Here is a 20,436-nt window from a genome sequence, read left to right on the forward strand (position 1 = left end):
AGGAACCATAAAGGAGGGGTAGTAAGCAGTAGTGAGGACTGAACATTGCCTATACTTTTTAGGATTTCATTAGAGTGTAGACCAAAAACTGCAACAAAAAGTTTGGACGAGGATCATCAAACAGTGAAGAATCGCATCAAATCGACAGAATCTAATGTTTTCATGGATGGAATTTAATGCCCCTCCTTTTAATGAGTTTGCAAGGTGGCTGAATGAAGAAATCGACTCCGTTATACATCGGTCCCCGCAGCCGTGGACAGTTTACCCGTAGTTTGATCTGTGCCGTCGAATTTAAGAAGATTCAGCCTTGACGAAAGAGGTCGGTTGGACAGGCCAAAACCAGGCATAGCGATGTCCACTTCGTTGCCTTTGGGTTTTGGCCCATTTCTTCGTTCCCCACCCACTTCTTCCTCCTTTCCTCCCCTGTTCTGTTCTGTTCCAACCCAACCCCCCACCCCAATCGCAACAGTTTCACTGCGCCAGTACAATCCCTGTCCCGCACCGCCCGAGCCACAACAGCGACAGGGCCCTCGCGCCGATCGCGCCGAGCCAGCCGCGGCGTTGCCGGCGGGCAATGGGAGCTGGGCGGCGGCGGTGATGGGCGCGGCGAGCTCCAGGCTGGAGAAGGCGCTGGGCGAGCAGTTCCCCGAGGGCGAGCGCTACTTCGGCCTCGAGAACTTCGGCAACACATGCTACTGCAACAGCGTCCTGCAGGTACGCGTACGCCGCCCCCAAGCCTGAATCTCTCGGCTCCTGTCCTCGTAGCCGCCGCTCGATGACCTGGGGATTTGTTGGGCCTCTTCCACGCGGGGCGGTGAGGAGCGATGCGTGTTTTGTGAGATCGTATCGCGGTGATTGCGCTCGTATGATGCGTCCGTCGAGGATTGCGCCAGATTTTCCGAGTGGGGGAATTTCTGTGGTTGTGGAGAGATGACATATTTCCTGTTTTAATTTTGGAATATGATCATAGATCGTAATGTTTTGTGTGGACTGAGAGACTGCGTATTTGGTTTGACATCGGGGAATTGAGAAACCTCATGGTTTCTGGATGTGTTGAACTGCATGTATACCAACATCATGGTAAGCTCCTCGCTGGTGATGTGGGGGAGTTTCCTTGGCTGTGAGATTATTGTCAGAACCATTTGTTTGGCATGGGGGATTGGGGTGACTCATAGTTTCTGTATGTGTTGCACTTGACAATTTAAAATGCGTATATAAGCATCATGGTAAAGCTCCACATTCAGACGTAGGATTGTTGGCTTGGGTGTTAGACATTTTGGTCAGCAACATTTTGAGAAATATGTGATAATGTTCTCCTCATAATATGGGTTCTAACTGTTTCCCGTTTCAGGCACTTTATTTTTGTGTTCCTTTCCGTGATCAACTGCTGGAGTATTATGCAAGCAATAAAAACACTGGAGATGGTGAAGAGAACATGCTAACCTGCCTGGCTGATCTGTTCTCTCAGGTACTACTGCAGCTATTGGTTATTGCAATTGCTATTCCATCTCAGCTTTTTGTAAATGCTGCAGCATGTAGGAATCACTGGTACTAAAGCATATTTAGTCTTGAGCCAAGTGTAAGAGACGCTGGTTAATTGATCGCGATTTGGCCTGAGGAAAGCTGTACCTAAAGATGAATCCAATAGTTAATTAAATGCATGTATATTGAATACCATGGATTTTCCTCCAAGAAATTTGCTAGTCAACTTGACAGTTTCCATGAAATGCCTACAGTTCTACTGAACACTCGTTATATGTGTAATGCCGACCTCAGTTAGAAATCACAAATATAATGTTCCAAGTTAAATTTCTATGATAGCAGTCCTCAGCAATAAACTGCCAAAGTTGCCTTACATATCTTACCTTATAAAGTTATAATTGTAAGAGGGGCACAATGAAAAGGGATATAGTTGAGACCTATGCTATGTATGTTACTCGGACTACATAGCATCTTCTGGTAACCTCTGCAAAATTCAATAATTAGAATTCGAGGTACATGTTGATGTTTGTAATCTGACAAACCTAGACCATGGAGTAATGCCTGTTAAATAAGGAAAGTTTGTAGGACATGATCCATTGTTGCCTTGCTTGGTCGCTGATTTTTCACAGATAGATTTGTATTGACCTTTTGTACTGACAAGCATATTCAGGTGCTCCTCAATTGCATTGTTGTTTTTCCACTATCTTTAACTCTGGAATCTCTAAAATAGTTTGAGCAGTTTCTTTTATCTGGAGGTCTTTTATTTATGAGTTATTATTCGATACAAGTGACTTTTGGAGGACACTTAAGAAGGAATCAACGATCTATTGTAACAACATAAATTATTCTTTCCCTTATCTTACAGATCAGTAATCAGAAGAAGAAAACTGGAGTTATTGCTCCTAAGCGTTTTATACAACGATTGAAGAAACAGAATGAAATTTTCCGCAGTTATATGCATCAGGTAATACATCTAGTAGTTGGCATCTTTCAATATGTATTCCATAGCTTTGAGCAAGCACACGGCCAAATTATGTTGCGCAAATAATCTTTTGAAGTCACGGTCAAATTATGTTGTGCTAATCATCTTTTAAAGTATAGTGCATTGACCTCTGAGATGTGCTATTAAACCTAGATGCATTTTTTTTCATGAATTGCTGTTCTTGTTTTGTCGAGGTTTCTTTTTTCAGAAGTTTCCATCTGAAATGATGCAACACTGAATTCGAGATTTATGTATTCAACTCCTTGCACTATCAAGAAATCATGGGAGCCTGCCAGCTCCAACGGTCCAACATATCTGAATCTTACACATCCTGACCGTACCTTGTGTTCCATATATTCGTTTCCTTGATAGCGCCTAGAGATAGTTCCTCACTAGATTTTTGTATGGCAAATCATGTAGTTTCATGTAGAATTAGTTCGCTTCCAAGATAATGCCATTTATATGCTTTTTATAATTAATTGTTGTGTCACGTTTAGTTTTTTTTAGTATGGACTGAACTCAACACTACTTTTCTTTACAGGATGCTCACGAGTTTCTGAATTTTTTACTGAATGAGCTCGTTGACATTCTAGAGAAGGAACATAATGCTGAAAGAGAGTCTCTTCAAAATATTTCGTTGCAAAAGAATTCAAATGGCCCTATTAATGGCCAACCCAATGGTAGTCACAAAGAATTAGCTGCTACATGGGTCCATAAATGCTTCCAGGTGAGATTCCTTTCATTTGTGCCAACATGCTTTTATGTGCATTTCCTATGGAGGCTATGTTTTTTTTACTCTTGGAGATGAGCCTATAATCTTGATTTTGCTTATGTAGGGAATATTGACTAATGAAACAAGATGTTTGAGATGTGAAACTGTGACTGATAGAGATGAAACGTTTTTTGATCTGAGCCTGGACATTGAACAGAATAGTTCAATAACCAGCTGTCTTAAGAACTTCAGCTCGACAGAGACTTTGAATGCTGAGGATAAGTTCTTCTGTGACAAATGTTGCAGGTGAGTTGTTCCCATCCCCTCTGATCGCCCATAGTTTCCCCATACGCCAATACTTTGTCCTGGTTAACATTGATTCTGTAGAATATCATTTGAGCATGCGGTTGTATTAGTTGTTGGATTTGCTTTGTTTTTTCCCCTTTTCTGTATGTGTATTTGAAAATCTACTGCAAATCACCCAGTACCTCATGTAGAACTTCTGTGCTAATGGCTTGGTTGTCCTGTCCTTTGACTGTTAGGGGACGTTGACATTTCCTTCTGTCTGTCATAACTGTGATGTTCATATATCAAAACTGCTATGTCACTCTCGCAATTTCCTTTATTTGTACGATGAAAACTGCTCTTCACTTCAGTCTACAGGAAGCTCAGAAAAGAATGAAGATAAAGAAACCACCAAATATCCTGGTAATTCATCTAAAGCGTTTCAAGTATATTGAGCAGCTTCAGCGCTACAAAAAGCTATCTTACCGAGTGGTTTTCCCTCTGGAGCTTAAACTTCTCAACACTGTAGACAACTCAGACTTGGAATACTCACTTTTTGCTGTGGTAGTTCATGTTGGAAGTGGGCCAAATCATGGACACTATATCAGCTTGGTTAAGAGCCACAATCATTGGTTATTCTTCGATGACGAGAATGTTGAGATGACTGACGAGTCCATGGTACAGGCATTCTTTGGCTCACCGCAGGAGTTCAGTGGCAACACTGATAATGGCTACATTCTCTTCTATGAAAGCCTTGCAGAAAAAAGTTGATGTGCTTCTGATACCATGTGATTAGTTATATACTTCTCCTTTCCTTCCAGAGCTTCCTTCGCCTAATGATATAGAATATGCAGTGCAAAGTAAAAATAGCTAGAATAAGCAGAATGTGAGACCATCAGCTTCAAATGTTATGGTGCAATCAACGCTTGGCAATAAAAACAAGTTTCCTGGAGGAGCTATAGGCTATAGGTGCAGAGGCCCACTTAGTTTGTAGTTCCTGTTTCTTTCATCTAGTTCTTTGCATACAGGTTGTATCAATTCCAGAATAATGTTTGTTGAAAACCTTTATTGTCAATTTGTCATGTAAAGAGAGATGTTATCTTGGAAGCCTTCAGGTAAAAATTTTGTTTGTAAGATAAAAAGCTTCTCCCAATCCTTATGGGATCCTCAACCGCCTATATTTCACCAGTTTGAAGCTGTATGTGACTATCTGAGATGGGCTCAAAGCTACATGTTTGACTGGAGTTTGAATGTTTTCTTTTTGTATATTCGACAAGCATATTTTGGCCTCATGCTTGACTCTTCATTTGCAACATTACTGTATGACCTAACCGCTGTTCCTGCAGCCACCCTGGGCGCTGGCCCGGGCTTCAGGATACAAGATGCTAGCTAGTATCAAAGAGAAATTTGCAATTTAACCATTCTCAAAAGTGGGCTTCGCCCCTATCATTCATTTGTTCTGTCAAAGCTGTGAAGAAACAACTGTCTTATGGAGTATTTGGCTAGGATCCACGCTTGAACCAATAATTCACCAAAGCCTCAGGCGACGGCTGTAAGCACTGGGCAGACAGCAACAGGCCGACAGGCGAGCGCCCGGATGAACTGCACCTGGCTGATGGGCTGCAAAAGGATCAGACCAGAATCCTCCCCGGGGTTGGAGAGGTGACCAGGCACGCTGTGTCTATTCATCGCGCGCGCGGGTGCGCAGTGCTCCTGTCGCAGAAGGAAGAGAGCTTCCTCGTGGAGACGAGCGCGCCGGTGAGGGGTGGGAGGTGGGGGAAGGTCGGCCGGGGGTGGGAGGTGGGGGGAGCGGCCGCCGGTGAGGTCGCCGGCGGCCGGGGTGGTGGAGGGCGGCGGCGGACCTTTAGGGTTTCGGGTTGCCGGGACTTCCAATGGCCGGCGGCCGTAGAAGAGGGGGCCGGGGGCGGCGGAGGACCGGCGGCAGCGGCGGTTCGGCCGGCAGCGGGGACGAGGAGAAAGCCGCGCGGCGCGGCAGCGAGCTCGGTTAACGTGGCGGCGGTGGAAGGCGGCGGGGGCGGCGCCGGAGGCGGGGGCGGCGGGGGAGCAACAGCGGAGGCGCTTCTGCTATGGGTGTCCCCAAGTCGCAAAGCGCGACAAATAGACGTCTCCACCAGTCACGGCGGCGTGTGGAAACTGGCGGCCGCCGTTTACAGCGACGTGCCGACCGGTGTGGACGCGCAACGCTCCAGCGAGTCCCCTGCCGCGATTCAGCCAGGTCCACGCGCCTTGCGCTGGCGACCGTCGCCTGTCCGTCAGATTCGTCTTCCGCCAGATCGACGAGGTTGACATCCGAGAGCGGAATATGCCCGAATCGGACAGCTCGAGGCCTCAACGTGTCAAATTCACTCGCATGGCAGTATGGCATGGGTGCCTCCACGAGAAAATCATTGCAGATGCAGGCATCAGCAACAAGCGAAAGCCACTCATACTGCTAGGATTTTCTTCAAAGACTTCCGTCGTCGAGCCAATCTTTTCCAACAACCTGACGCTCTCGGAAAGCAACCCACACCCTCTTGCTGCTGCATTGCGAACTGCAAAGAGATCAGAGATGCAGGCGCCGGCCGTTTACAGCGACGGGCTAGCTGTCGACGCCTCTCGCGAGTCCCATGACATGCGCATGTACGGAAAGAAAAGAAACTTTGTATTGGTTTCGATTCAGCCGGCTCGATGCCTGAGCCTGACGGGCGACGGCCAATGTGAATGCACACGCACGTACCAGCAGCCTCCAGCCTGCCGACAGATAGGAGCTCTGTCTCTCTCTGGTCCATCTCGAGCAGCCAGCCTCCTGGCCGGATTTCCAAATGATGATAACCTGATAAGGGCTCAAGGTCTCTGGTTGAACTGTCCAAGTTTGCTTCGATTCAGTCAGCTCCATGCCTGTATGTGCGCTAACGAGCAGCTGGTAGATAAGGCCGCCCCCAATCTGGGCGGCGCAGGACCCGGGAAGAGGAAACGCGGTAGGCGACGGTCAGATGGGGTGGTCATTGCTATGCTAGAGGCACTACTGGAACCTGGCAGAGATAGACGTGTCTGATCGTCGCATCTCCACTTTCCAACTAATAAATACTAGTTTCTACTTGTGCGCCGTGCAAATATTTTCCAACTAAATCATCCTAATGACGGAGAAAGCTGCATGTGTGGTGTTGCGAAATTCATCGTGATTCCACTTAACCAGCCTTTGATTCGAACTGTTGCGTACGAGTCCTGTGATGTATGTATGAAAATAAGCCGTCTCTGTATCTCTCTAAAGTACTGCCTTTTATTTTTGAAAAAAAAACTAAAAAGTAAAAACACATCCTTCTCAAAGCAGAGGTAGCAACGGACGCAGAGGTCGTGTTCTGGCATGTCGAAGCTCTGAAAGGAAAAAAGGGATGCGCCCGGATCGATTACGGGAGCAGGGAGCTCCGTCCAGTGGTGCTCATGGTTCAACGATGGCAGCGTCAGGAGACGAAAAAGGATGGCGGGCGTCTCTTCGTCTCCGTGGCTCCGTGGTGTGGTGTGGTGTGACAGGGAAAAACCATCCAGGCAGCTACGTAGGCATCTGAAGGACTGAAGCGACGTTGAGTGAATAGCACTGTCACATCTGGTAAAAGCTCTCAGATGGCGTGAAAAGGTTACATTTCTTTCCTTGGCTGCGTTTAGATCCTTAAAATGACGGTAAAAAGGGTCGCATCGAATACTATAGTATATTGTAGCACTTTTCGTTTGTTTGTGGTAATTGTTGTCTTACCATGATCTAACTAGGCTCAAAAGATCCGTCTCGTCTTATACATCAAAACTATGTAATTAGTTTTTTTATTTACCTACATTTAATGCTCCATACATTAGATAAAAGATTTGATATAATAGATGGATAATAAAGTTTGGAGAGAGAAATTTTAGAACTAAACACAAACACAGCCCTTCTACTTTTGGCAGATTATTCCCCTGTAGAAGCCTCGTTTTGCTTTCAGAGGGCAGGTGATCAGATCACGCGGCTACGGTGTAGCGACAATCTCAATCAAGCAGCAGGAAGACTAGCTAGCTAGAGCTGGTCTAAAAGACACGTTGTAAAGGTGCCAGACCTTGTCGTCGGTCTCTTGGCTGTGGACCTTGTGGCCGGCGCACGAGAGATACGATCTGCTGGGGCCCTGGGATCTCCGCCGGACTACCGCTACCGGCGCGCACCGTGTCCAGGCAAAGATCATCAGATGGATGCTGGAGCGGATGGAGATGGGGATCTCGAAGACATTTTGTTGATTTTGTCTTCCGCCAGGGCAGCAAGGGAGTTGTACATGGTCGACCTATCAGTTTTGCATTTAGAAACCGAGCCAGCGTGCGATCCGATTTGGAATCTTCCGGGAAACTGCACGTAGAATTTGTTTACGTCGATGCAGATACTACAATGAACCAACGTAATTTGGAATCTCCCGCGGCAGTCAACGCACAATCCAATTCAAAATCGGTTTAGACTCGATGCCCTCTTAAAAGAAGAAGAGAGGTACCAAAAAATATTGAGAAAATTTCCTGTTTGACACTGTTGAAGTCGAGTGAGAATTACTTATTTTGAAATTGAAAATCTTCAAATTCCCTATATAGGCCTCGGTAAAGGCCACCATTAAGCGAGGCAGGCCGCCGGCCTGCCCGCCTCCGAGGTAGTTTTAAAACGCTTTGATTAATCAGATTCTGTAGTAGTGTATTTAACACTGAGTTGAACTTTCATTCACTTTGACATTTTCCATCCATTCCGTGAGTTAACTCACACGAATAGTAATACACGGACTCTTTCTCCTCTTTTCAAGGCTATAAAAGGAATATTAAATCACCTTCAAAATTCATGAATCTTTTTGTATGGATATAATGAATGGAGATAGATCCATTTTGAACAAAAACACATATGTAGCATCTAAAATTTTAAAATTAAAATTCACCAAAATAGACTACTTCGAAGCTTATTTAAATTTTTAGGGCGCCATATTACTGGACTTTCAGGAAATCTATAAGCATATAGCAATGTGAATTTCCTATACTTTCAGTTGTCTGCTCATCAATCAGATTAAAGCCGCAGCGAATTTCCTGTAAGAAACGAGGAATAGAAGAGACGAGAACTGGCCAGGCAATCAAATGGCTTTCGTTGGAGCCTTTTGGACCGGTGCCCGCGCGCATCTAGCCCGGAGTGAGATATGCATCGAAAGTTGACATCAGATTGATGAGGTTAAAGGTGACCAATTCCCTCGAAAGCAGTTTCCACCGTCAGTTCGTGCGCCACCGACCCTTTTTCAACAAACCGATGGTCAGGGGAGAGAAGGTGCATTTTGTGACTGTAAATTTCATCATCCACCTTAACCAGCAGTAGACCTGAATGATAGCGTTTGCATACCAGCGTCTGAAGATGACACGCCACTCATCAATCAGTTTCTGAAGATAGGGTATTGATGCCTTCTTGGAAGATATAGAGAAGGTCGTCGATCATGACGCTTCTTGGAGATTGAAAAAAACAAAAGAAGTCTTGATCTTTGACCACTAGTCGTGAGGTCATGCTTTGTGCCTCTCTCTCGCCTCCGGTCCGCAGACGGTGTTCCGCCATGTCGTCGAATCGAAGCCCTGTAAACGGCTTTACGCAGGCGGATATGGATCACGGAAGAGCTTGGCAAGCATCTCTGAAGCACGGGACGGAACGGAACGGCACGGCACTGCCACCTCTGGGAGGAATTCTGCGGTGCCGTGAAAGAGTAACTCTTGCCATTTGCGCCAACCATGCATTTCCCCTGCACAGGTGAGACAACGCTTTGCTTTCAGATGGGGGGGGGGGGGGGGGGCGGTCGTCTCGTCTGCGCAGCAGCTGTACGCAGACTAGAAGAAAGGAACGGTGCGGCGGCGCGCCACGCACGCTAAGCAGGTCGGCCTGAGATGGACGCAACGGAAATGCGCGCACGGCGGGCGGGGCGCAGCCGCTAGCCAGGCAGTAGCGCGGCGGCGGGCCGGGCCGTGACAGACTGACAGGCCAGGCGGCAACGTACGCGCACCTCCTCCGTCCAGTCCGGCCGGCCCCAGGGACCAAGGAATATGCCCACAGTTCCGTGATGCCGGACGGAGGAACGGCGGCCGCGCGCGAGCCATTCTTTTGGTTGCGACACCGGACCGGTCACCTCTCGCGCGTGGCGACGACTGTAGCCGGCGCGGGGCGGGCGGGCGTTGCGTGCTTGCCTTGAACGAGCGTTGCAGAAAGGACTAGCTCGGGATCGGGGGCGGTCGGTCTGCAGGCATCGATGCCGCCCGCCGCTCCCGACCTCGCAGGAGAGGAGACCGGCCTGCACGATCCGGCGAGGTGGGGGCGGAGAAACGGAGGAATCGGGAGGGATGCCGCCGCCGCACGAGAAGCTAGCGGTAGGTGACACACGGGCGGGTGGAGATGGGCGCGAGGCGCACCGTGGGACAAGACGCGCGCGGCGCGTGCGGCCGCCGCCGCCGCCGTGCATCCTCCTTCCTGACGCGGCGCGGTGGCCCTGGCCCCTCGCCGCCGTCACGTCCCGGAAGCCTGGCCCGGGCCTAGGCCAGCCGCTCCTTTGAGCGGCCCGTCGATTTTTGTTGCCCGTTTGAGCTTCGGCGAACGGTGATCCGTCGTGCTCTATGATTCGGATGGACATGGAGGTTCGGCATCGCGACAGGTCGTTTGGCTTCGCCCATGTTTGCTGCATGGACCGTCCTGACGGAACAAAATTCAGTTCTAACAAACCTACGGCACCCAACACTGACTGTAGCACCATAAACCGGCGACACTTGAGCTCTAGTACCTCACACAGTAATCTATCTACCTTCTCCAGTAGGAGCTCACCACGCTGACTCGCGGAGGTCAAACTCAAAACAATACTATACAAGGCTGCACGCCTGCAAGAGCCCAAAGCCGGCGCCGTTTCGAATCGAGTGACTTAAGTGCTCTGCCAGGTGGGGCCGGGGCGCGGTGACGCCGGAAGCAGCCCGTGCGGCGGCGCCGTGTCGTTTCCCGCAGCGACCAGCGTGGCGCCGCGCCCCGCCGCCCCCACCGCTCTCTCCCCTCCCAGTATTTCTACCACCGCCCCGCGCGCTTCCCTCCCAGTTGCCTCCCACCATATTCCACTCCGTTTCGTGCTTCCTGGCCCGCCACTCCCTCCCACTGTTGTTGCATCTCAAGGTACTGTGCTTGCTGGCATCTCTCTCTCCCCCTCTCGTTCCATGTCTCCGAGCTCCCATCCTCTGGCTCGACCTCGCGACACCAGTGATGAGAGGGACCGATCGGCAGAGCAACTGTGAGACCTCCCATCCTGTATGGAGGATTGGTCGAATTTTAACCGAGGCTTCTTGCTGCATGCAGGGCAGGGGCCGGCCAGGTCGGCTCTCCGATCGCTCTGGCCTTCCGCGTCTCGCCGGCGGCCGGCGCATCAACCACCGTACTGCGCGCCCGCCGGAGCATGCAGTTGCAGGCACCGTTCCTGTCTCCGGCTGTCTCCTCCGCCGGACGGGCTCTCGCTCTCCCATAGGAAACGATCGACTCGGCTAACCGCAACAACGTCTCCTTCCACCTACTCTCTCGCCAACGTTTTGGACAAGTTCGTTGAGGCACAGAAGAATCGCCTGCCGTGTGGCGGGTGACTGACTGTTGCTCGGGATGGGCAAGATGAGCTGCTTCGCCGGCCTGCTCCTGCTCGGCGGCAAGAGGAAGGCATCCAAGGTTGGTGGCAGAGCTCTTCTGAATTTGCTGCTGAATTTTATTTGACGGAGTTCTTCTTTAATGGCATTGACCTTGTTCGTCAATGGCAGGGTAAGAACAAGGGCGCTTACGCCAAGAAGGTTAATGGCAATGACTGCCCCAAGGTGAAGCCGGTGGAGTTCATGGACATGGCGGACGCTCTAGACGTCAGCAGAGGCGGGGGCAACGATCCTGCATGCAACAGCGGGTTTGTCGTTCGCGCAGCCGCCGAGTTGGCAGGCCGTGGCGGTAGCGGGGACGGCGACAAGGCCGCAATTAAGATGGGCTCGTCTGACTCTGACGCTGACCTCGTCGCCGGCTACACCAGTGACGGAACAGGTGAAAGTGCCAAGCGCTCCGAGCCGGACGCCGGCGAGTCCTCCAGCGTTGGCCGCATGTCGCCGACGCCACCGGCGTCGCCAAAGCTGAAGCGCTCGTGCTCCAACATCGAGACGACGAGGTCCTCCGCGCCGCCGAAAGGGTTCGACCTGGCGGCGAGGTCGCGCTCCTACAACGACCTAAACGCCCTGCCTCCGGCGTGGTCGGCCACCCCCAGCGGCGCGCCGTACGCGAGCCCGGCGGCGTCCGTGAGGACGTCGTGCTCCGCCGACCGCGTCATGCTCAAGAAGCGGTCGTCGACGCTGGTGCTCCCGTCCCGGAGCCGGAAGCTGTGGCGGCGGCTGTTCCTGTGGAGCCACCGCAGCCTTGCCGCGCCCGCGCTGCCGTCGCCGGACGCGCCCCATCAGCACGACGGATACACGCTCGACGCGGTCACCGCGGACGCCAAGGGCAAGAGGGCCGCCGTGGAGGTCGACCCGATCCCGAACCAGTGGGTCGCCTTCTCCGCCGGGGCCTCGCCGCTGGAACGCGTCAGCGCGTGGGTGAACAGCCTCGGGGACGGCTCGTTCCACGCCGTCGACGAGGAGGACGCCACGGAGCACGGCGGCGGCGGCGCCCTCCCGCAATGCTCTGAGATCGTGGAGCTGCCCACGCCCGGCAAGAGGCAGCCTCAGGCGAAGCGGCGCGCGGCGGACGAGGCCGCCAACCAGGCGAGGAGCATCGTCCACGCGCTCAGCGTGTTCTCCTCCGTCGCCCACATCTCCGGCATGGGGCTCAAGGCCGTCCCGGCGATCGCGGCGTTCTCCACACTCCGTGCAGTCAATCTGTCTGGCAACTTGATCGGTACCAACTCCCGACTGCTGAACCGACCCAAAATTCTACTTTGCAGTAATGAGCTGAGGTCAATTTTCGTTTGTTACTTAGCTAATTTATACTAGACTTGTTGTTTGGCCTCGCAGTTCAAATCGCCCCCGGATCGTTGCCCAAAGGCCTGCACTCGCTGGATCTGTCGCGGAACAGGATCGCCGTCATCGAGGGGCTCCGGGAGCTGACGAGGCTGCGCGTGCTCAACCTCAGCTACAACCGGATCTCACGGATCGGGCATGGTAAGCAAGCAAGCATGCATGTCCTGGCAACTCCTTTTTCTATGTAAAGTGCATGCCCGGGGCCCTGTCAATGCAGCATTGCTTTTACTTCTACCACTCATCTTGCATTATTCCTGCCTGTTATCTGAATACGAGTCAGGCGAAAACAACAGTGCCAAGGACAAGGAGTCATCAGTTTGCACCGCAGGAATCTTGTTCAATGCGCGCATCAGTAGTTCAGTGCCAGTAAGTGTTGACACCCTGGACGTTTGGCGTTTATTAGATCTTCGTCAGATCCTCCCTCGTGCTAAGCCGTAGGATGGTCCATGCCGCACCGCAGGGCTAGGGTTCCTGCCCTGCAAGACATCATGGGGAAAGAGTCCAGCTGAATTGTGAGCCTCAAGATTTCATATGCGGCGTCTGGACGTGTGGTGTGGTAACCACATAGATAGGGATAGGATGCCACATGCTTCAGATATCTGATAGGATGCGGACGTCTCGCGTCCTGGCTGTCGCGGGGCCCCCGTGACACGCTTCGGCGCGTCCCATGTTGTGCCGGTGCCGCCCGTTGGGTACAATCCTTGTTCAGGCCTCTGGATTCCAGCGGATCTGACCGCCCCAAACTCTGATCCTTCCCAGAACCGTCTCCATCTGTGTGCTCCATGACTGTATCCCACGTCCTCCGTCGGCTGGTCCAGGCCACTGCCCCCCTTTGCCTTTATGGCCTCTGCTGGCTCGGCTCGGCTATGTCTGGCACCCGTTGGGGCCTGCACCTCTCGGTCCTTTCACCTGGCACTTCTGAATTTCGCATAGCTACACTACAGATAGAGTTAGCAGAGCCCCACAGGCATGGTTTCTTGTGTTGTTGACGCGCGTTCTGCTTGCTGCGTCCAGGGCTCTCGAGCTGCACGGCGGTCAGGGAGCTCTACCTGGCCGGGAACAAGATCAGCGACGTCGAGGGGCTGCACCGCCTGCTGAAGCTGGCCGTCCTGGACGTGAGCTTCAACAGGGTCACCACGGCCAGGTCGCTGGGCCAGCTCGTCGCCAACTACGGCTCGCTGCGGGCGCTCAACCTGCTGGGCAACCCGGTGGAGGCCGCCACCGGCGGCGACACGCTGCGCAGGGCCGTGTCGGGCCTGCTCCCGCGGATCGAGTACCTCAACAGGCAGGCCGTGAAGCCGCAGCGCGCGCGGGAGGTGGCAAAGGACAGCGTCGCGCGGGCGGCGCTCGGGAACGCCGGCGGGAGCTCGCGCAGCAGGCGGCCGCCGCGCCGGGCGAACCAGAGCCCCGGGTCGTCGGGCAAGAGCCGGGGCAGGGACGGGAGCAGCGGCAGCCGCAGGGGGAGAAGGAGCAGGTCCAACACCAGGCAGCAGGGGCAGGGCTCCAGCCTCTCGAGGAAGTGAGCTGTGAGCATGAGGCCGCCGTGTCGCAGACATGGAAGAGTGTTCAACTCTTGATCGAAGAGGGAGAGCAAATGACTCCGTGTGTTTTAAACTGCCGTGTTCAGATAAATAATTGGCATTACCGGAGGCAATTTGAATCTAAACAGAGTGCTTGCTTTTACTTTTTACCGAATGGTGCCTGCGTTTATTAATTGATGAAAAGATTAGTTCAAGAAGGATGAAATACAGAGAGTTCAAGCAGGATTAGAAAAATAATCTAAACACAAAACAAAAAAGCTCCGACCTGCCGGATTCGAACCAGCGACCTAAGGATTAATCTGCAACGACTACAGTCCTCCGCTCTACCAACTGAGCTAAGGTCGGTTTGTGTCTGCAGGTTAATTAAGGTTTTATTAAAAATGAAAGAAAGCACCAGCGTGTTGCTGAATGTTAACGAAAGAAGGGGGGGCGTTTAGTTCCAAACGCGAAAATTTTTGGGTGTCACGTCAATGTTTGACCAGATGTCATGAGGGTTTTTCGAACACTAATTAAAAAACTAATTTCAGAACTCACTTGGAAACCGCAAGACGAATCTTTTGAGGTCTTTGACCGCATCATTAGCACATGTGGGTTACTGTAGTACTTATGGCTAATCAAGCACTAATTAGGCTCAAAAGATTCGTCTCGTCGTATACATCCAAACTGTGTAATTAGTTTTGTTATTTAATTACATTTAGTGCTTCATACATGTGTTCAAAGGGGAGTTGAAAATTTTTGGGTGAAAATTTTTGGTAACTAAACGGGCTCTCGATTGAGTAGCGCAAAGGCAAGGATTTCTGCAGCCACCGGAAGTTTCTATTTTCGGTATCATTACAGGATAATGGAAACTGGCAGAGGCGCCGAACGAGGAGCGAAGACGGCTGCAAACAAGGCGTGTAACCCAAACCAGCCCGGGTAGATTTATACCCCAAAAAAAAAAGCCAGCCCGGCTAGATCATTGCAGTCTTCTGGGCTTCGACCCCTCCTCTCTCGACCAACGCCAACTGAAAACAGCAGCAACGGCGGCGGCACGGAACGGAAGAACCCACCAAATCAGCCGGTACAGCGTCACACGAAAAATCAGACCCTGACATGATCTCCTGAGCCAGAACGAAAAAGTAGACATTTCCGCGGGGGTGGACGGTAGCCGGACGCGTGCGCAAGCACGAGAGCGTGCCCGAAACCGTCCCAGCATCTCCTCCGGTGCGCATCGCCACCCCCGCGCGCGCCGGCGCCTAGTTCAGGACGTGGTGAGCGCCGCGCCGCCGCGCCGGTAAGGAGCCATCCGCCCCGACGGCATCCCCGAGCACCAGTCGCCGCGCGCTCAGGTCCCTTGGCGAGACCGCCACCGGGGGCTTCCCGCGTCCTGTGAGCGAGTTCGCGTGCAGAATGCATCACGCCGGGACCACTCGCCCCCTGGTACAGCTTCAGCCTCTGGCCGTCGAGCGCTCTCTCTTGTCTCGACCAGCCATGGCCGCCATGCCAGTTTGGTTGATCTGTAGTCGAGCTCTTCCTTTTCCACCAAGAGTTTACTACGCGTACGTGGCTGTAGGTTTTTGAGATCATGCGAGAGAGTTGCAAAGAGCAATCTACAGCGTTTGGCTGCAAGGCATGGCTTTACCTTGTGAAGAACAACAGTCCATGGTGTTGGTGAGGGGTGGCCGATGAACCAAACGCCGACCAAGAAAATCTCGATCCGACGGAGGTACGTGAGCGTATAAATCACGAGAAAATTCATGTGGTCGGGGAACGAGGGTAGTCAACATCACACGAAGTTTCACTCTCCGAAGCGGTCTGTAGCGGGAGAACGGAAAAGGTGAAATTGCTGAAAGGGGTGGACGGTAAACGAAATACCGTCCACCCCGAGATAAAATGAAATCGCAATTTGACAGGTCTAGAGGTGCGCAAAAATCGTGAGAAAAAACGTGTAGATAGGGGATTTAGTGAATCGGTATCACAAGAAATTTCAGACTTCTATATGATCTGTGCAGGGAGAAAGAAAATAGAGAAAATTCTGCAGGGGTGGACGGTAAACGAAATACCGTCCACCCCGAGATCCAAACAAAACCGCAACTTCACGGGGTTACGTGCGCGCAAAAATCTTGAGAAAAATCGTGTGAAGATAGGACGAAGCTAGTCACCATCACAAGGAATTTCAGACTCCGAAATGATCTGTGCAGGGAGAGAAAAAATAGAGAAATTTCTGGAGGGGGCGTCCGGCCACGGCCACCCCTCGCCACCGGGGCGGGAGGGCGCACCCGGAGCACGCGCTTGATCCATCCTTGGGCGCAGCCAGCGGGTGCGCCTTTCTCCTTCCTCGCGCGCGCGCGCGCGCGGCAGGCAGGCAGCAGGCCTGCAGCCTCGCCGGCGCAGGCAAACTCCGGTCAGGAGGAGGTCTGGACTCTGGAGGCGGTGATCCCGTCCGAGGCGAGGCCGTTTCGCTGGTACAAGCATGGTCGAAGGACTTTAGAGCAGAACAGAGCTTCGGGATGGGATGGCCTTGCTTCACCTTCACGCAGGTACAATCGCAGACGAAACGACTGCCGGTCGGAGCTGAGCCTGGCGTTCACAAACAAGAGGGAACCAATCTACTCGAACACTGAACATCAATCACGCCTGAATCCCACTCGAACATCAGGCACTCCGGAACATGACCACAGTTGCTCGTCTGCCCAGAGTTATGCTCAACCTGACTACCACGGGTTCTGCTCTTCGCCACGCCGAATTTCCCATGCTGCCTACTGCCACTTCGCAGCGCGGGCGCAGGCGGCAGCCAACCCACCCGCACAGCAGGACGCCCGGCTAGCTCTCTTCACGGCGCGGTGCACGACGAGCAAGTTCTTCCTGCTCTAGGACTAGGAGCGAGCAAAAACCGAGCGTGCCCGCGTCAAGCAGACAGCACAATTCTAGCGTGCCGTCCACGCCCGCAGCCTAGTGCCGACATGACTGCATCATGGCGGTGCCGCACGCTGCTGGGCTCTCTCTCTCACACACACAGTTTTTTTACCGAAAGGTGCCTGCTTTTATGAATTGAAAAGAAACAATGCCGTAATCTAATCGAGCCCAAAGAATCATTACGACACAGGTTGCGATCAGCTTCACTCGCTCCAAAATTCTTACCAGATGGTGCTCGTTTTTTTGCTAAGCATCCGCACAACACCCACACCCACACCCACAGAAGTTAAACGAAGTATAGCAGACACAAAACAAAACCCGAGCTGGATGACCTCGACCGTTGAGTGTGCGACACTCAACACACGACGCACAAATTGCTGGTGGTTCGGTGAGACGGGGTGATTCAGGGGGCAGTTTCGTCAAACGCTCGAGGAAATCCAGCACCAGCACAGGCTACCGGCACCAACTTCCGAGCTCCCTCCTCGGTCACCGGCTCACAGTGACAGGCCTACTACGACTTGCGAGACCGGTGTCGTCTCGTCTCGCCCGCTTTCAAAAAAACCATAAACCAAAGCACGCTGCTCTGTCCAGTCCCCACTAGCGCCGCGGCAGTGCTGCCTCCTCTCTTTTCCCGATCCCCGGAGCCGAAGCAGAGCCGGGGCGGAGCGGCACCGGCGGCGAGGGCATGGCGAGGGCCGGGGAGAAGGTGGACTACGTCTTCAAGGTGGTGCTTATCGGCGACTCGGCGGTGGGCAAGTCGCAGATCCTGGCCCGCTTCGCCCGCAACGAGTTCAGCCTCGACTCCAAGGCCACCATCGGGGTCGAGTTCCAGACCCGCACCCTCGTCATCGACCACAGGAGCGTCAAGGCCCAGATCTGGGACACCGCCGGCCAGGAGAGGTACTAGCCGATCCGTCGCTTCGCCTCCCCGCCCTGCCTCTCTTCTCTGCTTTGCTCACTCATCTCGTGCACAAATCATGCTCTTCGTCGATCTCTTCATCGTGCACATTAGATCTCATCTCGGTGGATCGATCTCTAGTTCTCTACTGCGGAAATGCTTGCCTTGCCTTTTCACACCTACCTTACCAGCACTGTGCAATGTGATGCTAGGTGATTAGATCTGGCAATTCCATGCCTAACGGTGGAGTGTTTGCTAAAGTTATGCGCAAGCTTGAGTTAGTCTAACTGATGAGGCAGGACGATCCCATTCGTTCCTGTTCTGCTGCTGATTACTCTCTGTTTTTTTTTTCGAAACGAGGCTCGACCCCAATTCCATTCAGATAAACGGAATTACAGAGTTAAGGTATTAAGAGACAGGCGTGAGCAGAGCTCAGAGGGTGTGTGTGGGTGGGGGGGGGGGGGGGGGGGGGGGGCGGGGGCGGGGCAAGCTGTCTAACTTGACTTTCAAACTAGACCAGCCAGAAAGACATTGCAGACTTTTCCCACCCGAGATTCCCGAGTGGACACCAAACAACTATCCAAGTTCGGAGTTACCAGCAAAACCAACGGACTTATTACAGTTCAAAAGACAGGACTCTCCAAGAATTACACATCCCAGCTATAAGGCTTTTTCCTCTGCGCGCCGGCAGCCACATGTCCTTTCACCACGCCATCATTCCTCATCTTCTTGATTACCAGGAGGTGGTAGGGGCAGCCTGTTGGTCGGGTCAGCGGCCTGCTGTGCAAGCACCGTGTGAGCGCATGACATTGATAAACGTGTTATATATAGTTAGTAGTAATTCTGCATTGATACTCAGAGTACAAGTTGTTTGACAGGCGGACCCTGAGTTAATAGGCACAACATTATTTGAATTCTGAGTAATCCACAGTTATCTTGTACTTTGCTCATCTGCTGTCTGATGCCTCCTGACGGACTTTACTGCACGAATTTGAGCTCAATTGCTTGCGCACTATGTCATGGTTACTTGTTTGGTCACAAACTCTTGTCAAGTTGTCATGTATTCAGGTGGCACGCTAGTTATTTTGCAACAATTATGCCATATACTAGTGTATCCTGTAAGACATGATTAGGTCCTAGTGAAGTGATGGTACAACTGAACAATATAGGATACAAGTATCAACGGCCCTTATAATTTCATTGATTTCTGCAGTGTCTAACCTGAACTCCTTACTCTTGACAAGAAAAGTTTAGTTGTGCCTGATTGACATACTCCTGAGTGTTCTGTTATTTGCTTAAAAGTACTTCATGATATTCTGGTGTTCAACTAGCGTTCTGATCAGGGGGTGCTGAGTGCTGACTCATGAAAAGTTTTTCATATACTAGGTTTCAATTCATTTCGTGGCCTCAGAACTTGGCATGTTTAGTACCCATTTTTTAATGCTGCGGATTTTTGCATCTGCCTTCCATCACTTGTTTTTTGCTTATTCACGAACATATCATGCTGGCTACACCCAACTACTGCAGATATAGGGCTGTGACAAGCGCGTATTACAGAGGTGCACTGGGAGCTCTTCTGGTCTATGACATCACCAGGCGCCAGAGCTTTGATCATATACCACGGTGGCTAGATGAACTCCGTGCCCATGCTGACAAGAACATAGTGATAATGCTAGTTGGCAACAAGAGCGACCTTGAGGAGCAGCGAGCGGTGAGTACTGAGGATGCCAAGGAGTTTGCCGAGAAGGAGAACCTCTTCTTCCTGGAGACTTCTGCACTTCAGGCAACAAACGTGGAGAGTGCTTTCCAAACCGTCTTGACAGAGATCTTCAAAATCCACAGCAAGAAGAACATGGTGTCCGAGCCAAAGAGCAATGGGTCTGCCCCAGCAATGCCAGGGAAGAAGGTCCTTGTCCCAGGTCCGGCTCAGGAAATCCCGAAGAGCAAGTGCTGTAGTTCCATGTGATGCTTCTATATTCTGTGTTGAGTATATTCCTGCAATATTGTTTGGTCGTATATCCCTGCCGAAATACTCAGATTTTGGCGGGTTGATTGTGTTGAACCACTGCTGTATCTTAGATTTTGTCACAATTGTGACATGAGGGGGAAGGATGTTCTGATGTCTTGGGTGTTATTGTTCTCCGATTGATACACATTTTTTTCCTGCTGGAAATATCGTGATTGTTTTTGAGATATCAGTCGGTTTCTGATGAATGCAAGTGTATTTTTGCCTTACTCAGGGACCATTCTCCTGACATGATGCGTAATAGGGAAAAAAGAAAATGAAATGCCATGCAAGAAATAGATGGCGTCGTACGTAACTAAATACAGATAGAAACTGGCATCAGCTGCTGGGAGCAACAAAATTAGCTCAGCAGGAAAAAAAGAAAAGTGGTTTTTTTTTTGAGAAACCGGGTTGAATTTCATATATGAATGTGATAGTTTACATCCCAGATCTTACAAAGACGACCTTGAAATAAAATAAAATTACACCCAGGTCCTTGCAAGAATAGCCCGGTCGTGCCCGTCGCCGGCAATCGGAGCAATCTTCTGCAGCTTGAAGCCGATCCCCTTTCCAACGGAACATCAAAGTTTTTTGGTGGCACCGAGA

The 20,436-nt window shown here is 51.6% G+C and overlaps 3 protein-coding genes and 1 non-coding gene across 5 annotated transcripts; 3 read left to right on the forward strand and 1 right to left on the reverse strand.

Moving 5' to 3' along the window:
• Window positions 1-367: 367 nt before the first annotated feature.
• Window positions 368-4,632, forward strand: LOC120647034 (ubiquitin carboxyl-terminal hydrolase 3-like). Its single transcript, XM_039923636.1, has 6 exons — window positions 368-714; window positions 1,352-1,468; window positions 2,348-2,446; window positions 3,006-3,191; window positions 3,301-3,482; window positions 3,833-4,632. Exons 1-6 carry the CDS (start codon window positions 598-600, stop codon window positions 4,230-4,232), a joined length of 1,101 nt encoding a protein of 366 aa, XP_039779570.1. The 5' UTR covers window positions 368-597; the 3' UTR covers window positions 4,233-4,632.
• A 5,863-nt stretch (window positions 4,633-10,495) lies between these two features.
• Window positions 10,496-14,181, forward strand: LOC120647035. 2 transcript variants are annotated; one of them, XM_039923637.1, is made up of 5 exons: window positions 10,496-10,632; window positions 10,813-11,169; window positions 11,259-12,369; window positions 12,486-12,632; window positions 13,506-14,181. In XM_039923637.1, the coding sequence occupies exons 2-5, from the start codon at window positions 11,107-11,109 to the stop codon at window positions 14,012-14,014; spliced, it is 1,830 nt and encodes a 609-aa protein (XP_039779571.1). In that variant the 5' UTR covers window positions 10,496-10,632; window positions 10,813-11,106; the 3' UTR covers window positions 14,015-14,181. The 2 variants fall into 2 exon arrangements, with proteins under 2 accessions (XP_039779571.1, XP_039779572.1); XM_039923638.1 differs by having other exon boundaries at window positions 10,568-10,632; window positions 10,818-11,169.
• Window positions 14,182-14,291: 110 nt separating this feature from the next.
• Window positions 14,292-14,377, reverse strand: TRNAY-GUA. The gene is given in 2 exon segments: window positions 14,292-14,327; window positions 14,341-14,377. It is a non-coding gene; the product is annotated as a tRNA-Tyr (tRNA).
• Window positions 14,378-17,405: 3,028 nt separating this feature from the next.
• LOC120647036 (ras-related protein Rab11D-like) lies at window positions 17,406-20,039 on the forward strand. Its single transcript, XM_039923639.1, has 2 exons — window positions 17,406-17,827; window positions 19,353-20,039. The coding sequence occupies exons 1-2, from the start codon at window positions 17,613-17,615 to the stop codon at window positions 19,789-19,791; spliced, it is 654 nt and encodes a 217-aa protein (XP_039779573.1). The 5' UTR covers window positions 17,406-17,612; the 3' UTR covers window positions 19,792-20,039.
• The last annotated feature ends 397 nt before the right edge of the window (window positions 20,040-20,436 follow it).

Source organism: Panicum virgatum, chromosome 9K, assembly GCF_016808335.1.
Source record: "Panicum virgatum strain AP13 chromosome 9K, P.virgatum_v5, whole genome shotgun sequence".
Lineage (NCBI taxonomy): Eukaryota > Viridiplantae > Streptophyta > Magnoliopsida > Poales > Poaceae > Panicum > Panicum virgatum.

Excerpts from the sequence above, each read along its gene's own strand:
- LOC120647035 (XM_039923637.1), top strand. The coding sequence starts at position 11,107 with ATGGGCAAGATGAGCTGCTTCGCCGGCCTGCTCCTGCTCGGCGGCAAG. Across the intron at positions 11,170-11,258 it reads GCAAGAGGAAGGCATCCAAG|GGTAAGAACAAGGGCGCTTA; the intron begins GTTGGTGGCAGA and ends CGTCAATGGCAG. Across the intron at positions 12,633-13,505 it reads GATCTCACGGATCGGGCATG|GGCTCTCGAGCTGCACGGCG; the intron begins GTAAGCAAGCAA and ends TGCTGCGTCCAG.
- LOC120647034 (XM_039923636.1), top strand. The coding sequence starts at position 598 with ATGGGCGCGGCGAGCTCCAGGCTGGAGAAGGCGCTGGGCGAGCAGTTC. Across the intron at positions 715-1,351 it reads ACTGCAACAGCGTCCTGCAG|GCACTTTATTTTTGTGTTCC; the intron begins GTACGCGTACGC and ends TTCCCGTTTCAG. Across the intron at positions 2,447-3,005 it reads TCCGCAGTTATATGCATCAG|GATGCTCACGAGTTTCTGAA; the intron begins GTAATACATCTA and ends TTTTCTTTACAG.
- LOC120647036 (XM_039923639.1), top strand. The coding sequence starts at position 17,613 with ATGGCGAGGGCCGGGGAGAAGGTGGACTACGTCTTCAAGGTGGTGCTT. Across the intron at positions 17,828-19,352 it reads GACACCGCCGGCCAGGAGAG|ATATAGGGCTGTGACAAGCG; the intron begins GTACTAGCCGAT and ends CAACTACTGCAG.